Here is a 20507-nt window from a genome sequence, read left to right as displayed (position 1 = left end):
AAATAATAGGACATAAATAACCTTTTTCAGAACCTTACAGGTGAACAGGTGTTAAACTCCTCAAACTTTGAGAGAACCACACATTGTTATGATGTATTCCAAAGGATAGAAAGAATTTTTTTTTAAGTCATATCTAAAGAGGAAAGGAGACACAGAGGGAAAGATCTTCCATCTATTGGTTTATTCCCCCAAATGGCCACAATGGCCAGAGCTGAGCTGATCTGAAACCAGGAGTTCCATCTGGGTCCCATACATGGGTGTAGGGTCCCAAGGCTTTCTGCCATCTTTTAGTGCTTTTTCAAGCCACAGGCAGGGAGGTAGATGGGGAGTAGAGCAACCGGGACATGAACCAGTGCTCATATAGGATGCCAGCACCCAAAAGTGGAGGATTAACCTGTGGCACTGGCCCCAAGAAATAAATACCTTTAATTATGTAGAATCTTCCAGAGGTTTGGGCTCGGCTTGCTTTTGAGAGGACTTTGCCTCTGATGCTTGCCACTATTTTCTCAGCTAGTTTATGTTACTGCTGTGAAAACTGGCTGTCTTCACCCTCCTGTGTGCTAAAGTTTTGTCTCCAGAGGAATTTTTGACCTGTGTTAATATTTTATGTGTAGGCTGATAGATTTTGCTTTGTTTGCAGGCATTTCTTGCGGTCGCATTCATGTGCCAGTTTTAGGAAGGCTTGGGACCTTTGAGACTCAGATCCTGCGCAGGGCCCCTCTTAGGACCTTCTCTGAAACACCCACGTACTTTGCCTCGAAAGATGGGACAAATAAAGATGGCTCTGGAGATGGAAACAAGGTAAGGCTTTTCACTGGTACTTACATGTGTTAGAGTTCCCTGCTGTGAGCAGTTAAATGAGGTATTGTGTTTATGTTTTTGTAGGAAGTATGAGATGTATAAAATGATCTGAAGAATAGAACAACTTTATTTTATATTTCAGTTTGAACCATAAAATGCTTTTATAAGCATTGCACTTGGTAAGCCCTAATTAAGATTCCCAAAGTAGTAGAGAACTGCCAAAAAATCTAGGTTGTCAGTCAATAAACTTGAGTTAGGAATAGTTATCATTTTCTGCTTTCATACAACTCAGGATAAACTATTTCCTTCTTTAAAAATCTTGGATTTCTGTTACTGCTTTGTGTTGAGCTGCACTCTAGGTGGCAAGTATATGATTGGTAACTATGTTGGGGGTCGATGAATTGTCAATTTTTTGCATTATGAGAATTTAATTGATGCTTGAGTTAATATTATAAGAGACAAAAGGGTAGGAACTTCTATATCCATACATTGTTCTAACAACAACTCTGATGTAGGTGAAATTATTCCTGATTTAGAGAGAAAAAATTTAGTTACAAAACTGTTAAAGAGTTATTACCTGCCACGATAATAACTCCTAATTTAATTTCACCGAAATTAAATGCATGTTTTTTGGTTTTTGTTTTTTTTTTTTACTTAAAATAACTTTTTTCGTAGTACTCAATGAGCCATTGAAAGCAAGCTGTTTATTCCACATGGTGGCATATATCTTGTAAGGGACTACAGACAAATACAACTGTATGTAAGAATTGACGAAAGAATTGATTTGACTTTTGTGGTAAATACGTCTTGATGCTGTTGATAGTAGAGATGTAAACTGCACTAATTTCATTCTAAAAATCATTAAAATTGTAAAAGTACAAATTACATAGTTTACATTTAAGTTACAAATAAAATGGCTGTTTAAATTGACACTTTTTTTTTTTTCTTCTTCCACAAACGTTAGAAATCGGTCAGTGAGGGAAGCAGTAAAAAATCAAGCTCTGGGAATTCTGGGAAAGGCGGCAACCAGCTGCGCTGTCCTAAATGTGGAGACTTGTGCACACATGTGGAGACCTTCGTGTGTAAGTGTTACTTCTAGAGTTCTTCTCTTTTCTACAAATGTTTAGATGTATAGAAATATGTATTATAAAAGTCAGAGGTGGTCTTCCTGAGCATACATGATTCCTGTCAAGTGTTCATTAGAAATTGAAAGATCCAAAAACACAAAAAATTAAAAAAAAAAAAAGAAGAAAAAAGAAATTGAAAGTTCCTAGGACTGATAATACTTTTACACTATGGTGTAAGACATAATTTAAGAAAAAATTTTGCTTCCTTGTCTTTGCTTATATGCTTTCTTTCAAATTTGGATTTTTTTGAGTTTTTAAAATTATTTGGAAGGCAGAGAAAGAGAGAAGGAATCTTCAAAAGTTCATACAGCTTATTTTTTTTATAGATTTATTTATTTTCATTACAAAGTCATATATACAGAGAGGAGGCGTGATAGAGAGGAAGATCCTCCGTCCGATGATTCACTCCCCAAGTGAGCGCAACGGCCGGCGCTGTGCCAGTCCGAAGCCAGGAGCCAGGAACTTCTACCAGGTCTCCCACACAGGTGCAGAGTCCCAAAGCATTGGGCCGTCCTCAACTGTTTTCCCAGGCCACAAGCAGGGGGCTGGATGGGAAGTGGAGCTGCCGGGATTAGAACTGGCACCCATATGGGATCCCGGGTGTTCAAGGCGAGGACTTTAGCCGCTAGGCCACAGCGCCAGGCCCATATCCATGAACTTTAGAAAAACCCTTGTGTGAGTGAGGGGATTGGCATTGAATTCTTTGCTCCTGGCTAACCTCCTACTTCCTAACCATAGCTGGCATTTGGAGAGGGAATCAGTGGATTGGAGTTATCTCTCTGCAAAATTAAAATAATAGTTTTCTATGAATTTCTTAGAGACCCCTCCTCACTTTTAAAATATTTATCTTTATTTTTAATTTTTTAAAGATTTATTTTTATTTTCATTACAAAGTCAGATATACAGAGAAGAGGAAAGACAGAGAGGAAGATCATTCATCCAATGATTTAACCCCAAGTGAGCGCCACAGCTGGTGCTGTGCTGATCTGAAGGCAGGAGCCAGGAGCCTCTTCCAGGTCTCCCATGAGGGTGCAGGGTCCCAAGGCTCTGCTAAATGGTATGCTGGTGCGTGAACGTGGAGAATTAGCCAGTTGCACTGGCTCCACAAGCATGTATTTTATGTAAAGTGATGCAGAAGACTAACAGTAACTTTTTTTTTTTAAAGATTTATTTATTTTTATTGGAAAGGCAGCTTGAAGGAGACAGAGGGAAAGATCTTTCATCTATTGGTTCATGAGCCTATCCAAAGCCATTGCACTGGCTCCACAAGCATGTATTTTATGTAAAGTGATGCAGAAGACTAACAGTAACTTTTTTTTTTTAAAGATTTATTTATTTTTATTGGAAAGGCAGCTTGAAGGAGACAGAGGGAAAGATCTTTCATCTATTGGTTCATGAGCCTATCCAAAGCCAGGAGCCAGGAGCTTCTCTGGGTCTCTTATGTGGGTGCAGGGTTCCAAGGCTTTGGGGCGTTCTCTGTTGCTTTTCTCAGGCCACAAGCAGGAAGCTGAATGGGAAGAAGAGCATCTGGGACACTGGTGCCCAATCCCAGTGTGTGCAAGGAGAGGATTTAGCCAATTGAGCTATTGCATCGGGCCCTACAGTTAACCTTTTTTTTTTTAAAGAGGCTTGCTTATCCTGGTAGTATAAGAAAATTAAATTTTTCCTTTGGTTTTTGAGAGTGAAAAAAATATATTACAATGCTTTTGTGTTTGGTGCCACCCAGACCCTGTCTAGAACAACATTTGTTAGAATCTATTTTCTTGAACTTGAATATATACTGGACGTGTCAGCATGAAATTGTATTGCAAATATAGTGTGAAATAGGCAAATTTAATCAGCCCTTCAGTAGTAAGCAAAGAGGGATGTGATATGTTAGTGTTTAATCTCTTTTCCTTTGACCTAATTTCCTAAGGGAAATATTTTGTTCTTGTGTTCTCAAGCTGGATTTTCCTGTCATACAGCCCAGACTGGATCGGAGAGGCTTCTCTGCTCTTTAATCCTTGCCCTGTTAAACTGGTGCCTCAGTTTAAAATAAACTGTGTTTCTCATTGAAGGGAAAGAATGATTATATATTTGGATATTTGTTAATTGCAGGTTTTTGGAATAGCTTGGTCTTTAGGTAAGCATTTATAGGTGATCAGTAAATAAAAGAAGTGATGGGCTTCTCTTGGAGCTTAAATTTTTGCTATTAGAGTTTACCCAGATAGCATTTTTAATTGGTCTTGTGCTCATCAACTTAGATATTAGACTAATTGTGTTACTGATGAAATTTACTTTTTGATGTGGAATTGTCTTTTTCTTGTTTTCTATTTAGATTGTTTTTGGAAGATGTAGGTTTATGTTCTAGCCTTTCTGGTAATCTGTGAATAGATGTATTTGTAATTTTCCCAAAAAGAAATTCTTATTTTTATATATATTATTTTTCTCTGAAGTTCTGTTTATCTAATTATTTTATACATAAATAATATAAAAATGTATTACTTGATCATCCAGCTTTGTATCTGCTGATTATGTTTCTATGAAATGCTCTATCCTGCTGCTTTCTTAGGTCTCTGGCTACTACTAGTAAGGTTAAGTTTGAGAAAGTTAAAAGGATTTATCCATGCCCATATTCTTCAGCCCCATTAAAAGGAAGAGAGGTGAAAGGGGAAAACAATCATCTTAACATAAGATACTCTGTAATTGATGCTTTAGAATTGAGAAACTGCTCCTGTCTTCACTTTTAACTGGCCTTTTGTTACTTTCTTGAAATTAATTAATTAATTTGAAGGACAGAGTTAGAGGGAGAAGCAGAGAGGTCTTTCTGCTAGTTTTTTTTCCACATGGCCACAACAGCCAGGGTTGAGCCCAGACCAATGCCAAGAACCAAGAAGTCTGCCCAGATCTCCTGTATGGGTGCGGAGGTCCAAGCACTGGTGGTGGATTAACCGTTTGGATCGCAGTATTAACTCCTTCTTGTGTTACTTTTTTAAGACTTATTTATTTTTATTGGAAAATGAGATTTGCAGAGAGAATGAAAAACAAAAAGATCTGTCTGTCGGTTCACTCCCCAAGTGGCCTTCAACGGCCAAAATTGAACTGATCCGAAGCCAGGAGCCAGGAGCTTCTTCTGAGTCTCCCTCGTGGGTACAGCGTCCCAAGGCTTTTGGCCTTCCTCTACTGCTTGCTGGGCTACAAGCAGGAAGCTGGAAGGCAAGTCGAGCAGCTGGAATACTCACCGGAGTCCATATGGTGCATGCAAGGCGACGACTTTAGCCACAGGGCTACCCCTAATGGCCCCTTGTGTTACTTTTATGCATGTTTATGAATTCGATGTCTGAGAATGGTATTTTGTTGGTTATTAGGCACATTAGTAGGAAGTTGAATTGGAAGCAGAATAGCCAGGACTTGATCCTAGGCACTTTGTTACACAGTGCTGGCATTTCAACCCACCACCTAATATCCGCCACTAAAGTAGATCTATCTTTCAGCTTTTGTATATGTTTGAAATTTTTAATGATAAAATATTGGAAAAATAGATTAATGTGCTTACAATCTGCTTTTCCATGTAGTTAGAATAAGACAGTGTTTTATTCAGTATTTTCAAAGTGGATTTTTTTTTTTAAGATTTATTTATTTATTGGAAAGTCAGATATACAGAGAGGAGGAGAGACAGAGAGGAAGATTTTCCATCCGATGATTCACTCCCCAAGTGAGCACAACGGCCAGTGCTGTGCCGGTCCGAAGCCAGGATCCAGGAACCTGTTCCGGGTATCCCACACAGGTGCAGGGTCCCAAGTCTTTGGGCCGTCCTCAACTGCTTTCCCAGGCCACAAGCAGGGAGCTGGATGGGAAGTGGAGCTGCCAGGATTAGAATCGGCACCCATATGGGATCCCGGTGCGTTCAGGGCGAGGACTTTAGCCACTAGGCCACAGCCGCTGGGCCCTCAAAGTGGATTTTGTTTTATTTTTACTAATTTATTTGAAAGCTAGAGTGGTAGAAAGGAAGAGACAGCTTTCATCCATTGGTTCATTCCTAAAATGGTCATAAAAGCAAGTGCTGGACCCGGTTGAAGCCAGGAGTCTGAAACCCTAGCCTGGTCTCTCACGTGCATGGCAGGGGTCTAAGTACTTGGGGCATCTTCCACTGCCTTTCCAGGTGCATTAGCAGGGGGCTGGATCTTAAGCGGATTGAACTGATACTTTGATATAGGATGCTGGTGTTGCAAGTGACAGATTAACTTGCTGCACCACAAAGCCAACGTTTTCTCATAGTGGCCTTTAGAGAAGAAAACCAAAAGAATCTCAAGTATTCTCTTAATGAAGTATATGATGAAATGAAAGAATATCATGGAAATTAACTAAAGGTAGTTACTGAACTCATCTAAAGTTACTGGACACCCTCTACCTTTGTAAAAAGTTGACATGAATGAGGCTTCTTGTGTGGCTCTTGTTTTGTTCAGTGCATAGCTTTCTTTCCTTTACTGTGAGCCTTAAACACTATTGGAATTATTTATTAATATTCCCTACTCTCTTCTGTTTTCTTTTACAGCATCCACCCGTTTTGTCAAGTGTGAAAAATGTCATCATTTTTTTGTTGTGCTATCTGAAGCTGACTCAAAGAAAAGCATAATCAAAGAGCCGGAATCAGCAGCAGAAGCTGTTAAATTGGCATTCCAACAGAAACCACCTCCTCCTCCCAAGAAGGTATTCAGCTTAGCTCAGTGTTATAAGCATTTCATGTTGAACATATGTGTTAACATTCCGCTAGTTTATACTGAATCCCAATACTAGTATCTAAACAAGTTTTTTAGGTGCCAGTATGCATTGTAGGTGGCTAGATAGCTATTGATATTGCTTTTTGAATGTATTTAAGAAAGGAGTCTATTGCTTTTTCCTCTGTCATCACTATTATATTAACTTTGAAATATAGTTGTATAATTATTAAATTAGTGTAAATGTCAAGTTAATCTGAAATAATATCCTTCAATAGAGCAACTTTTGATTTATTTGTGTTTATTTGGGTCCCTAAATAGTACTGGTCTGAAGTGATGTCCTTTAAATGTGTCTGTGGTAAAGCAGCTGTAAACAAGTAATTTTCTCACAGACAACAGTGTGCCAGGACTGCCCTGTACAGACTGGCTTTTGTAGTGTGGTCTGTTTGGCAGAATCCCAGGCAGAGTATGATTTGATCCTGTGAAACACAGCTGAGGGTGCTATCGGCTGCACTGGATTCATGGGTGGTACTTTTTGAGAACTAGGAGCCCTTGTCTTTTTACTCTTAGATTTTTTTATTTTTTATTTTATTTGAAAAGTAGGGAGACAGGGAGGATAGGGAAGACAAAATGATCTTCCATCCCTTAGTTCACTCCCCGATTATCCGCAACAGCTAGGTCTGAGCCAGGCTAAAGATTAGATCCAGGAACTTAACCTGAGTCTCCCACTTGAGGGGCAGGGACTGAATACTTGAGTCATCATCTGCTGATTCCCAGGATACACATTAACAGGAAGTTGGATTGGAAGCAAGGTGGCTATGGCACCAGCCAGACATTCCACATGCTAACTGCCATGCCACATTCCATCCTTGTGTCTCAGAATTGTGAACATTTGTGTTATTTATCACCCTCAGTGTATCTTTCTTAGGCTGTGTTTAGATATTGTTGCACTTGTGTCTATTTCCAAATGTACTGTAGCAGATTTTAAAAATCAAGGGTATAATATGTGAGGACTTAAGAAGATTTAAAAGACTTATACATTAAAAGACTATGTGTTATATATTCAACAATAAAAGAATCTCATATAGAAATAAATTGTAAGGGCCAATGCAGTGATGTAGCAGGTTACTTTGTCCTGAGGCACCAGTATCCCATATGGGCATGGTTTGTGCCATGGTTACTCTGCTTTTGCCCCAGCTCTGCTCTGGCCTGGAAAAGCAGGAAAGAGTGAACCAAGTCTTTGGGACCCTGTAACCATGAGGGAGACCCAAAAGAAGCTCCTGCTACCAGATTTGGATCAGCTCAGCACAGCTGCAGCCACTGTGGCCATTTGGGGAGTGAACCAGAGGATGGGAGACTTGGCTCTGTCTCTCCTCTCTGTTACTCTGCGTTTCAAATAAAAAATAAAATAAGCCTTTAAAAAAAGAAATTATAGAAAATAGAGCTGTAAGCTGTGTATATCCTTAATTTGTGTAGATGTTAGACATCTGAGTCAGTGTTCTGGAAAAATAGAAAGTTTGTTAAGTATACATATATAATATATACATATATATTATATACATTTAATTTTTGAGAATCAGTTCTCTATTGATTGATACCCAAACGCCTACAGTGGGCAGGGCGGGGACAAGGGCTGCATAGGTAGAAAGCCAGGAGCTGGGAACTCAATCCAGGTCTCCCAGAGTGACGGCAGGGACACAACTTTTTGCAGCATCATCAGCTGCCTCCCAAAACCAAGTTAACAGGGAGTTTGGAATCAGAAATGAACTGGGCCTTGAGCTCAGGCTGTCTGATATGGAATATAGACATCTTAACTGGTGTTTTAACCACTATGCCAAATTATTAGTGAGTGATTTTTATTCACTAAAATTTTAAGAAATTTACCTTAGGTTCTAGTTGTTGGCAATACCCCAGTGTAGAACAGAGCTTGATTTTCAATTAAGAATGTTAAGAACATTGTGGTTCTGTGGGTGAAGCCACCACTGCATTCCTCATCAGAGCACCAGTTTGAGCTCTGGCTGCTCCTAGCTGCTCTGCTTCCCATCCAGCTTGTTGCTAACATACCTGGAAAGGCATCTGTGATGGCCTATCTTTGCAGCCCTGCTTTTCAAATAAATTAAAAAAAATTAGCTTGCCAGGTTGATAAAATGTGAGTAGTTTAAAGTTGGTATCTATGAAAAAGATGCTTTGTATTAAGACACAGATAGTGGTATACTATCTTTTGGTTATATAAAAATGGTTTCTGAATGGGGTAGCTTTATAATATACTATCTGTGTAAAGAGTTCATATTTTATTAAAGTGGCTTTTTGTTTTTTAAGTACTTGGGGCATCTGCTGCTTTCCTAGGCACTTTTAGCAGGGAGTTGGAACAGCAATGCAGCAGCCAAGACCCAAACTGTTATTTTTGGGATACAGGAGCCACAGGTGGCAGCTTAATCTGTGCCCTCTTACTGATCTGTGTAAGTGACTTTAATGTTGTGCTGTTTTTAAAATTTAGGATTGAGGCAAATTTTTATCTAGCAGTTAAATGCTAATTAAGACATCCATGTCCTATACTAGAGTACATGGGTTCAATACATAGCTCTGGCTTTTGAATCAAGTTACCTTCTAATAGATTGCCTCTAATAGGAAGCATTGGTGATGGCTCAAGTAATTAAGATTCTGCCACTTGTGAGAGACTTGGGATTTAGTTCCTGGCCCCCAGGTTAGCCTGGCCATAGTGAATATTTAGTAAATGATTGGAGTCTCTGTTATGTCTTTCTACTTCTCAAATTAAAGCAAACAAACAAACAAAAAACAAACCCAAATAGTTAGAATCAATCACATTGTTTATATAGAAACTGGGATAACATTGGTGGAAAGCTGGAGAACAAATGAATTGTGGTTTTGTGCATTTAAGAAATAGGCATCTGAATCCTACATGCCAATACATCATGCCTTTTGTATTTTGGTTTTTTAAGTGGAAGTCTTTGTTCAAATTTAAGGCAGGAGAGGGTGTTTACCCTGATGGTTATGGTACTTGTGTCCCATATCAGAGTACCTGGGTTCAGTTTCCTGGCTCTGGTTCAGCTTCTTGCTAAATGATGACCCTGAGAGATAGTGATGATGGCTCAAGTAATTGGGTTCCTGCCATTCACTTAAGAGACAGAGATTGTATTCCTGGCTCCAGTTCAGCCTTGGACATAGAGGCATTTAGGGAGTGAACTAGTGGATGGCAGCTTTCTCTTTTCTCTGCTTTTGGGATACATTTAAAAAAGAATTGGGTGGAGAAGGGCGGTGTAATTCAATGGCTAAATCCTTACCTTGTAAGCACCAGGATCTCATATGGACTTCAGTTCATCTCCTGGCCGCTTTACTTCCCATCTTGCTCCCTGCTTGTAGCCTGGGAAAGCAGTAGAGGATGACCTTGGGACGCCTTAGGACCTTGCACCCACGTGGGAGATGCAGAAGAAGTTCCTGGCTCCTAACTTCAGATAGGCTCAGCTCTGGCTGTTGTGGCCACTTGGGGAGTGAAACAGTGGATGGAACATCTTTCTCTCTCTCCTCCTATCTGTAAATCTGATCTGCCTTTTCAATACAAATAAAAAAAAATTTTTTTTAAGATTTGTTTATTTAAAAGGTAGAGTGACAGAAACAGGGAGATATAGAGCGAGAGAGTTCTTCTGTGTATTGCTCACTTCCATAAATGGCCATAACAGCTGGGGTTGGGCCTGGCCAAAGCTAGAGTTCATCTATGTCTCCCACATGGGTGGCAGAGACCCAAGTACTTGGGCCATCATCCACTACTTTTCTAGATGTGATAACAGGAAGCTGGGTCAGAATCAGCAGTCAGGACTTAAATTGGCACTTCAATATGGGATGCAGGTGTCCCAAGAAGTGACTTAATCTGTTGCATCACAACACCTGCTCCTAAATAACAATTAAAAAAAAAAACTTTAAGCAAATATTCCCATTACATAACTTTTTATTGAAACATGTGTCTTTATTGTGGCTCATGGCAAATTATTCACACCTAATCATTTTCCAGATTTATAACTACCTCGACAAGTATGTTGTTGGTCAGTCTTTTGCAAAGAAGGTGCTTTCAGTTGCTGTGTATAATCATTACAAGAGGATATATAATAATATCCCAGCCAATCTGAGACAGCAGGCGGAGGTTGAGAAGCAGACATCCTTAACACCTAGAGGTTAGTGTTTCCAATACGGATCACAATAGAGATTTCCATGCCTAGAAGTTGTCTTTGTAACTCTTTGCTCTAATTTTAAGATTTTTTTTTTTCAAAGTACAGGTTGATTCCCATTAGTGGATAATGAAATCATTTCAGTAGGTTCTCCATTGTAGAATTTTTATTTTCTTTTTTAGGTTAATAGATGAATAGAAAATACTGGACTACAATAACTTGTAGTTAAGATTTGTTTCTGAAAATTATACATGGATCTCAAGTCATAAAAATAAAATGTGTTTCTTATTGAGGGTCTCTAAAAAATATTTAAAAGCCAGTGGGTAGAGACTAAGACACTATCTTTGAATTGTAGACTTCACCACAACTAGTTCCCTTGAGCATAGCATTGTAATAATCTAAATGACTCTGAGGTCTTGTCTTTCGGGTTCAGTATATGGAATTTTATTTGCCTAATTTAAGAAATAAGTGGAGGGCCCAGTGTGATGGCTCAGTGGCTAAATACTCGCCTTGCACACACTGGAATCCCATGTGGGTGCAGGCTTGTGTCCCAGCTGTTCCATTTCCCTTCCAGCTCTCTACTTGTGGCCTAGGAAAGTAATAGAGGATGACCTAATTCCCTGGGACCCTGCACCCCTGTGGGAGACCCTAAGAAAGCTCACTGCTCCTGGCTACAGGATGATCAGCTCCAGCCATTGCATCCACTTGGGGAGTGAACCAGCAGATGAAAGATCTTTCTCCTCTATCTCTCCTTCTCTCTGTAAATTTGCCTTTCTAATAAATCTTAAAAAAAAAAAGATAAGTGAAGATGATAACTGTTAATATGTATACAGCATATTTCACCTTCTTTTTTTTTTTTGGACCCCAGCTCCAGAGTGCAAATTTAGGATAAAATTGTGATTCTAATTAAAATTTTAAATGATTAATTTAAAGTGCTATCTTTTTATTGATGATAGTTTTTTTTTTTAATTTATTTATTCTAATTGTAAGTCAGAGTTATAAGAGTAAGAGTAAGAGGGAGAGATAGAGACCTCTTCCATCTGCTGGTTCACTCCCCAAAATGGCTGCAGTGGCCAGAGGTGACCTAGTCCAAAACTGGAAGCCAAGAGCTTCTTCTGGGTCTTTAGGAGGATGCAGGGGCCCACGGTTTTGGGCCATCCTGTGTTGCTTTTCCAGGGCAGGGAGCTGGATGGGAAGTAGAACAACTGGGATTAGAACTGATGCTCATATGGGATGTTGTTACCACAGGCAGAGGACTGGTGTGCTATAACACTGTGCCAGCCCCTACCGATAGGCTTTAATACACCAATATACTATGTAATCTCAAATTACGTAGATACATTATCTGTTTGAAGATTTTATTAAAACATTATGAGAGCCTGGTGCAATAGTCCTGAATGGCCTGAGATTCCATATGGGCGCCGGTTCTGATCTCGGCAGCTCCATTTCCCATCCAGCTTCCCTGCTTGTGACCTGGGAAAGCAGTCGAGGACGGCCCAAAGCCTTGGGACCCTGCACCTGCGTGGGAAACCTAGAGGATGTTCCTGGCTCCTGGCTTCGGATCAGAGCAGCACCGGCCGTTGCAGCTGCTTGGGGAGTGAATCATCGGATGGAAGATCTTCCTCTTTGTCTTTCCTCCCCTCTGTATATCTGCTTTTCCAATAAAATAATAAATAAATCTTTTAAAAATATGAATAGAATAAAACATAATTTTGAAAATTATTTTGCTATGTCTTGCCAGAGAACACTAATTTCTGATATATTCAATGTTTTAGATTCTTATGGTCATCATTGTACAATCTGAGGACGTTCTTCATAATTACAACCTATAGTCTCATCTGAGTACCTTTAGTAGCTGCTAAATATATAACTGAATTTAAAAAATATTTATTTATTTGAAAGGCAGAGTTAGATTGAAGAAAGAAGGGAGGAGGGAGAGGAAAAGAGAGATATCCTGTATCCATTAGTTCACTCTCCAGATAATCTCAGTGGCAGGAGCTGGACTAATCCTGATGCCAGGAGTCAGGGGCTTCTTCCTGATCTCCCATGTGAGTGCAGGGACCCAAGCGCTTGATCCAACCGCTGCTATTTTCTCCTACGCAATAGAAAGGTGCTGGATTAGAAGTGGAGTAGCTGGAACCATTAGCTGGAACTAGAACTGGTATCCACATGGGATGCTGGCAGTGCAGCTGGCAGCTTTACTCTCTGTGCCATAGTGCCAGACCCTGGAACTAATTTCAGTACAGAAATCTGTTAACTTGCTGAATGTACTGCAAAGAAATTATGTGGTAATATCAGTTATTTTATTTTTAGAAAGCTTAAGGCATAACTGGTGGGAGACTTGTATTGTTCTTTTTCGTAAGGCCCAAATAGTCCTGCCTAGTTAGGCAACAAAATTTTTTCTGTTTTTTTCGGTCATTAATATGTAAACTGTTCTAGGTGGTAGGAGAACAAGTGGGTATGTTATTTGTTAATGTGAGGGATTTTATCTCTTACTAAAGACTTATATAATTGTGCTCTTAAAATAGGTATCAATTTTTATTTGAAAATGTGAATATTAGCAACTGGATAATAATCATTAATACTAAAGAGTGAATCCTTTAGATTTATTTGGAAGAGTACTAGGGAGTGGAATACTCATTGTTTTACCAAGCTGAACAAATAGGTAATATTTTCTTGTTGCCGTTTTCATCCTTTCTCAGAGTTAGAAATCCGAAGACGGGAGGATGAATACAGATTTACAAGTAAGTGGCCTTGCCTCAGTTTCTCCTGTAATTGTTCTTTTAGGGATTTACCTCAATGAAGTGTCTCAGTAATAGTAATGTCAGCATGTTAGTGAGAAACATCCAAGTGATTTTATTATAGATATCATAATTTTGAAGGCTTTTCATAATTTGTATAGTTTGTGTATGTTCAGTTATTTCAGGTATTTAAGATTTGATTTTATCTTTTCTGTTATGACACTTTTTTTAAAAAAAGACTTATTTGTCTTTGGGCCTGGCAAGTTGGCTCAATGGCTAAATCCTCACCTTGCATGCACCGGGAACCTGTATGGGCACCGGTCTGTATCCCAGCTGCTCCACTTACCATCCAGCTTCCTATTTAAGGCCTAGGAAAGCAGTACAGGATGGCCTAAAGTCTTGGGACCCTGCACACATGTGAGAGACCTGGAAGAGGCTCCTGGCTTCAGATGGGCTCAGCTCCGGCTGTTGGCGGCCATTTGGGGAGTGAACCAGTGGACGGAAGATCTTTCCTTCTCTCCTTCTCTCTGTAAATCTGTTGTTTCAACAAAAACAAAATCTTTTTTTTCTTAAGTTTATTTTTATTGGAAAGGCAGATGTGCAATGAAAAGGTGATAACAAAGAAAGATCTTCCACATCTTCCACATATATGCTCTACCATTCCAGGTGCATTAGCAGGGAGCTGGATTGGAAGTGGAGCAGCCAGAACTTGAACCAGTATACATGTGGAATGCTGGCACTGTAAGCAGTGGCTTAGCTTGATGTGCCATGGTGCTCATCTGGTGATACTTCTTAAAGCAAAACTTAGGAAATACAAAACACTTTATATAGCTTTTCTTTATAAATATGGACATATGATCAAGAATCATGTTTTTAAATATCTGTAATTTATGAGGCTTGGCACAGTGATATAGCAAGTTGAGCCTCTGCCTTCAGTGCCGGCATCCCATATGGGCACTGGTTTAATTCTTGGCTGTTCTACCTCCCATCCAGCTCCCTGTTAGCCTACCGGGGAAGGCTTTGGATAATGACCCATGTACCTGGGCTCTGTACCCATATGGGAGACCAGGAAAAAGCTCCAGGCTCCTGGTTTTGACCTGGCACAGGCCTAACCAATGTAACCATTTGGGGAATGATCCATTGGATGGAAGATCTCTCATTGTTTGTCTCTCCTTCTCTCTGTCTTTAGCTTTGTTTTTCAAATACATAAGTAAATATTTGTAAAAATTTACTATTTTACATATTTTTTGTCAGACTACAACCAGTTGGCTTATTGTGATAGGAACTTACATGGAGATGGATTATGTTCTAACTATTCTTTGCTACAAATTATTCTCTTTTTTGGTGTTTATAAAACACTGTAGTCTTACAAATTATGAATTAGCTCTCGTTCATTGTTCCAGCCCTGGATTGCCCCTGTAAGCATCAGGTGGTTCCTGGAGGGTTTGGAATGATCTAATACATCAAAGAAGAATAACCATTCTGGTGGCTTACACCTATTCCTCTAGAGGTGAATCTAGAAAAGATTTATTTATTTTCATGGCAGAGCCAGAGAGAGAGAGGAAGAAAGACAGAGATATCCTCAGATGGCTGCAATGGCTGAGACTGGTCCTGGCAGGAGTCAGGAGATTTTTCTAGGTCTCCGACATGTATGCAGGGGCCCAAGTACCTGAGCCACATCCCATTGCTTTTCCAGGCACATTAGCAGAGTGGATTAGAAATGGGGTAGACAGGATTTGAACTGTTTACCCGTATGGCAGCATTGCAGGCAGTGGCTTAATTTAGTGTGCCACAGCACTAGCCCCCAGTGTTTGGTTTTAGATGTAGGATTTCATTGAGGTGCTTTTAGAAACGAATTCCATTGATTCTCTGGTAATTGTTTTGGCCTTATTTCAGAATTGCTGCAGATTGCTGGAATCAGCCCACATGGTAATGCTTTGGGAGCATCAATGCAGCAACAGGTGAATCAACAAATACCTCAGGAAAAACGAGGAGGTGAAGTATTGGATTCTTCTCATGATGACATAAAGCTTGAAAAAAGTAACATTCTGCTGCTTGGACCAACTGGGTCAGGTAAATAGCTTCTTGCAAACATTTATGACTGATTTTAAGCAATAGACTGATTCTATGACCTCTTTCTTGTGATTGAGGAATTCTGAGTTATCAGTCTTTATGATTTTATTTATTTATTTTTAGATGATATTTACAAAGTTGATCATGGTGGGAAGTATCTAGGATTAGGGACAATTGGGTATGATCACTGTTTCCAAACTTTCTATTTCTTCTTCCCATTTCTGGGGGAAGGAGGGAGATGAGGGAATAGGCCCTCTCCAGCCTCTCCACTATCCCCTGGGGCCCGGCACGGTAGTGTAGTAGTTAAAGTCCTCACCTTGCACGCCCGGGATCCCATATGGTTGCCGGTTCTAATCCCAGCAGCCCTGCTTCCCATCCAGCTCCCTGCTTGTGGCCTGGGAAAGCAGTTGAGGATGGCCCAGAGCCTTGGGACCCTGCACCCATGCAGGAGATCTGGAAGAAGCTCCTGGCTTCTGGCTTCGGATTGGCTCAGCTCCAGCGGTTGCAAACCATCAGATGGGAGTGAACCATCAGATGGGAGATCTTATTCTCTGTCTCTCCTCCTGTCTGTATATCTGCCTTTCCAATAAAAATAAACAAATCTTTAAAAGAAAAGCAACCTGGTATCAACCCAGGGTCACAATGTGGCGCATGCTCCGAGGGTTCTGCCCAGGTGAGTGTGATAGTTCCAAAGTGCTGTGTATCTCGTCATTCTGTGGATGAGGAATTCCTTCCAGTGTCCGCTAACTGCCTACATATTTGCTGGCATCATTTGACTGGGGTAGGTAGTAGTAGTCTATATATTCTATTCTTCATTCTCTGCTATGGTACCAGATGTCCTCTGCAGACCCCAGTGAGCTACCACATCCTCTATGTACACCATGGTCTGCCATCCAATACTCCATCCTTTATACTGAGGAGGACCAGTTCTCATAGGTGGGCTCATGGACCTGGGCCAGAAAACCCAGGCCCCACAAGAACACCCACACCTAGGGCTCATGGCTCTGGCACCCTCAATGCAGGCAAACCCAAGGCCCTGAGCCATGTGACCCAGAACCTGCCAAACCCTCCACCCCTGGGGTTCATGGGTATCTCCACCCACTAAGCAGGCGGGCCCAAGGCCCTGGACCATGCAACTCAGAACCCACCGGATCCCCCACCCCTGGGCTTGTGGACCCGGCACTCACCATGCAGGTGGACCCAGTGACCTGGGTCAAGAGACCCAGTCCTCTCTAGACGCCCCCACCCCTGGGGCTCACAGATCCGGTACCTACCTTAGAGGTGGGTTGCGAATTCCTGACCATATGACCCAGGCCCCGCCAAAATATCTACTCCTAGGGCTCACATACTTGACACTCACCATGTGAGTTGGCCCCAGGACCTGGACCAGCTAATCCAGGTCCCACCAGACCCCCAACTCTTGGGGCTCATGGACCCAGCATATGAGCAGAAGGGCCCCTTCATACTTGGAGCTCACAGACCTGGCACCCACCTCCCCCAGACTGGCATGGTTCATCTCACTTCGGCTTCCACCAATGGGTGCTTCAACCCTCTGTCCTGGCCCCAATGTGAACTGACTGGTGATGCGGCCCAACCCAGTCCCTCCTGCACTTCATCCTGATTCTCAAATCTGCCAGTAGATGTTATAAACTGGCCCAGCCTGGCCTGCCTCCGGACATGATCCATATGTATGTCGGTGAGAACTGTAACCTGGCCTTGTTTGTTCTGTTCCTTGCCTTGGTTCTTGCACTTACCTGCAGGGACTGCAACCTGACAAAGGAATTCACCAAACTCCTCTATCTGGTCTCCTCCCAATGGCAGATCTTTAGCATACTGATGGGTCCTTGGCCCAGGTTGACTTTGTCCACCTCTTATTCTGGCTGGAACAGTGTCCTTGCCCAACTGGCTCATACATACTCTTTCCAGTTCTTACTGTTGAGTGTTGCAGCCCAGCTACACCTGGTCCATGCCCAAACACAGTTCTCAAGTTGTTCAGCGGGAGCCTTGACCTAGCCCAGCCTGTTCTACACCTACCCTGACTCTCACGAGTACCAGTGGTTGCTGGAGTCTAGCCCAGTCTGGCGCACTCTAGACCCAGTCCACACCCATGCCAAGGGAGATTGCAGTCATGTCCAGCCTAGCACAATGCCCCAATTCTGACTCTCGTGCTCACGAGTAGGAATTCCAGCCCAGCCGGGGCATCCCATTAGTTCCCCAGCCATAGAGTTTGCAGTTCCACTTTGGTGAGCCCACATACTTCCCCACAGATTCTACTCCCAGACCTGATTCACTCATGTAACCTCACAGTATCTGTCTCCTTTTCTGACACTCTCTGGTGGGTTCCATGTTCTCACCCTTCATGTAGAGTAGCCTTGTCCATGGAAGCCCCAGAGAAGTCATTCCTCCCAGAGAAGTCTTTCCTCACATTTCCTACCTGTGCCATCCCCCAGACTCCAAGTAACTCCACACCCCCAAGTCCCCAGAGTGCACTACTGGGAGAGCTGAGGGCTATGCCCAGCACCATTGGCACATGGACTGCCTGGCTGAGTTCTCCCAGCTGCAGCCAGCCAGACTTGGGATCCACCCACAGCATGATGGCAGTGGGTGGAGCTGAGATCCTGAGCATGCCCAGACCCACTTAAGATCTGCCCACAGCATGATGGCCATGGATGGATCCCAAGCCTCCAGCCTGGCTTGGCCAGAGTTCCCCAGCTGTAACTACACAGTTGGGAGAGTAAACACTCATGCCTCCAGCCCAGACTTACTTGGGATCCACCCACAGCCTTGGGTTAGTCTTCTTGAGTCCATAATCAGGATTCCTGAACAACATGCTAAACAAGAGGCCTGGGCATGGCCCTCAGGCCAATTCCTAACATCTTCACAGGAATAATAAATAATATGCAGTGGGCACAGAATAACAGTGGAAATGAGATGTCACTTTCAACAGCTTTCCATTAAATACGGTTCAAATGTATTTTGTATTTTTGTAGAAAAATTATGTACCAGTAGATTTTTAATAAACTTTTAGTTACTATTTATTTTTGTAGGTAAAACCCTGCTGGCACAAACTCTAGCTAAATGCCTTGATGTTCCTTTTGCCATCTGTGACTGTACAACTTTGACTCAGGCTGGATATGTAGGTGAAGACATTGAATCTGTGATCGCCAAACTCCTCCAAGATGCCAATTATAATGTAGAAAAAGCACAACAAGGTATGTTTATAGCATAGTTTTTCTGTCCCCAGATAGTGTTTTTGGGAAGCAGTGTAAAATTAGGAGATAATTTCTTATTTTAAGTCAGTAACTAAAATTTTTATGATTTAGAAGTTAATATTGCATAGCTTTTAGCAACTGATTATAAAGACCACAAAGTTTGGTTTGCTTTGCTGTTACCAAGATGCCTAGTAGGTTGCAGACAGGGTAATGTTAGGTTGCAGACAGGTCAAGGTAGTAGTATATCCTTAGTCTCATCGTTAGATCAGACTCCTGCTGTTGGGATCAGGGCAGAGGTAGTGTCAGGGGCAAAGGCAGGAAAGTGCAGGATGCATCTAGAAACAGTTTAACCTATTGATCATACATGCTACATTTCTCCTTTCTGTTTTCTGTCCTTATTGACATGAAGAGCTTGACAGCATCTGCTGAAATTCCTTTCAGATAAGAATATAGGTGGGGAAAGGGTGAGCTAACAGTTTGCTCATGGTTTTCTCATGGTTCCACACTCTCAATTTCCCATTATAAAGACCATAAATACATAGTAGGAAGATGATTATTGTCAAAGACATTTAGTTATTGTACTCAAATAGTAGCCTGTTTAATCCCAAATAGTTGCACAAAATAGTAGAGGATGATAAAATAGTAGAGATGATAAAGTAGTAGAGAGATGGCAGTGCATTTTTATCATGAGAAGCCATTGAGTATGTTAAGGATAAAAGATTGAGTAACTTGCTCTCCAACTGTTTAGTCTTTTAAAACTGAGACTATTTTGTGTGTATTTTTTTATGTTAAGTGGAATCTTCTTTGAATTATAGGAATTGTCTTTCTGGATGAAGTAGATAAGATTGGCAGTGTGCCAGGCATTCATCAGTTACGGGATGTAGGTGGAGAAGGCGTTCAGCAAGTAAGCAGTTGAATATTTTGTTCAAGCCCACTAAAAGGAAGGGAACACATCAACCTCCCAAATATTGTACGTTTGGTTTCACGTTCGATTAGATTCTATTGTGTTTCTCTCTCCCACCCCAAACTCCACATATCACTTTCGGTAGTTCAGATCCAGACCTGAAAGAAAGTTGTTGTTGATGATTTTAAGTACCAAATTTTTTTTTCTTGGGAAATTAAACATATTTTGAAGAACTGAAAAGACAGAAGTTTGTTATTTTTATTCCTCAAAGGCTTAGTGGAAAGAACCATTTCTAGAAGACACTTGATGAGATTTCTAAACTATTTCCATGTTTCCTATTCCTTTTACTTAGTAGAAGATAGTTTTATATATGAAGTGGTGTTTAATTTCTCTGAATCATAATTGAGATCATGGTGATTTATTGGCTCCTTTGACCTTTTAATGTTAACTGGTTATGTGAGTGAGGGAAATTGCAGGTTTTTTGCTTTTTTTTTTTTTGACACAGATATAGGTAAAATCACAGTGATTATGCTAGATACTTTTAAAAAAAATATATGTAACAGTATCTCAAAATACAGGTATCCTCAAAGTTTAGCACTAGGAGTGAATAAAATTTCTATTTATTTGAAAGGCAGTTTTTCAACTATTTTCTAATTTAAGTTTCCCACCATGATTTGGAAGGAACTGTTTTATAGTCCAGGTTCTGTCTTTATGTCAATGTTATGTCTTTATCATCAAGAACAACCTCTTAGGTTGATGGTTCTTCAGTTA

The 20507-nt window shown here is 40.9% G+C and overlaps 1 protein-coding gene across 2 annotated transcripts in view; it reads left to right on the top strand.

The window, feature by feature from the left end:
- The window catches only part of LOC121168226 (ATP-dependent Clp protease ATP-binding subunit clpX-like, mitochondrial), a 34215-nt gene that overhangs the window by 4422 nt on the left and 9286 nt on the right, over positions 1-20507 (top strand). The window contains exons 2-9 of one of the 2 annotated variants that reach the window (XM_040998130.1): positions 641-801; positions 1766-1883; positions 6463-6617; positions 10653-10812; positions 13509-13550; positions 15444-15620; positions 18668-18832; positions 19648-19736. In XM_040998130.1, coding sequence (XP_040854064.1) covers positions 641-801; positions 1766-1883; positions 6463-6617; positions 10653-10812; positions 13509-13550; positions 15444-15620; positions 18668-18832; positions 19648-19736 — 1067 coding nt within the window. The remainder of the gene's footprint in view (positions 1-640; positions 802-1765; positions 1884-6462; positions 6618-10652; positions 10813-13508; positions 13551-15443; positions 15621-18667; positions 18833-19647; positions 19737-20507) is intronic. The other variant, XM_040998131.1, reaches the window with a different exon arrangement.

The sequence above is a fragment of the Ochotona curzoniae genome, unplaced genomic scaffold (assembly GCF_017591425.1).
Source record: "Ochotona curzoniae isolate NIBS_2020 unplaced genomic scaffold, NIBS_Ocur_1.0 patch79, whole genome shotgun sequence".
Lineage (NCBI taxonomy): Eukaryota > Metazoa > Chordata > Mammalia > Lagomorpha > Ochotonidae > Ochotona > Ochotona curzoniae.
This window is presented reverse-complemented; position numbering and strand designations above follow the sequence as displayed.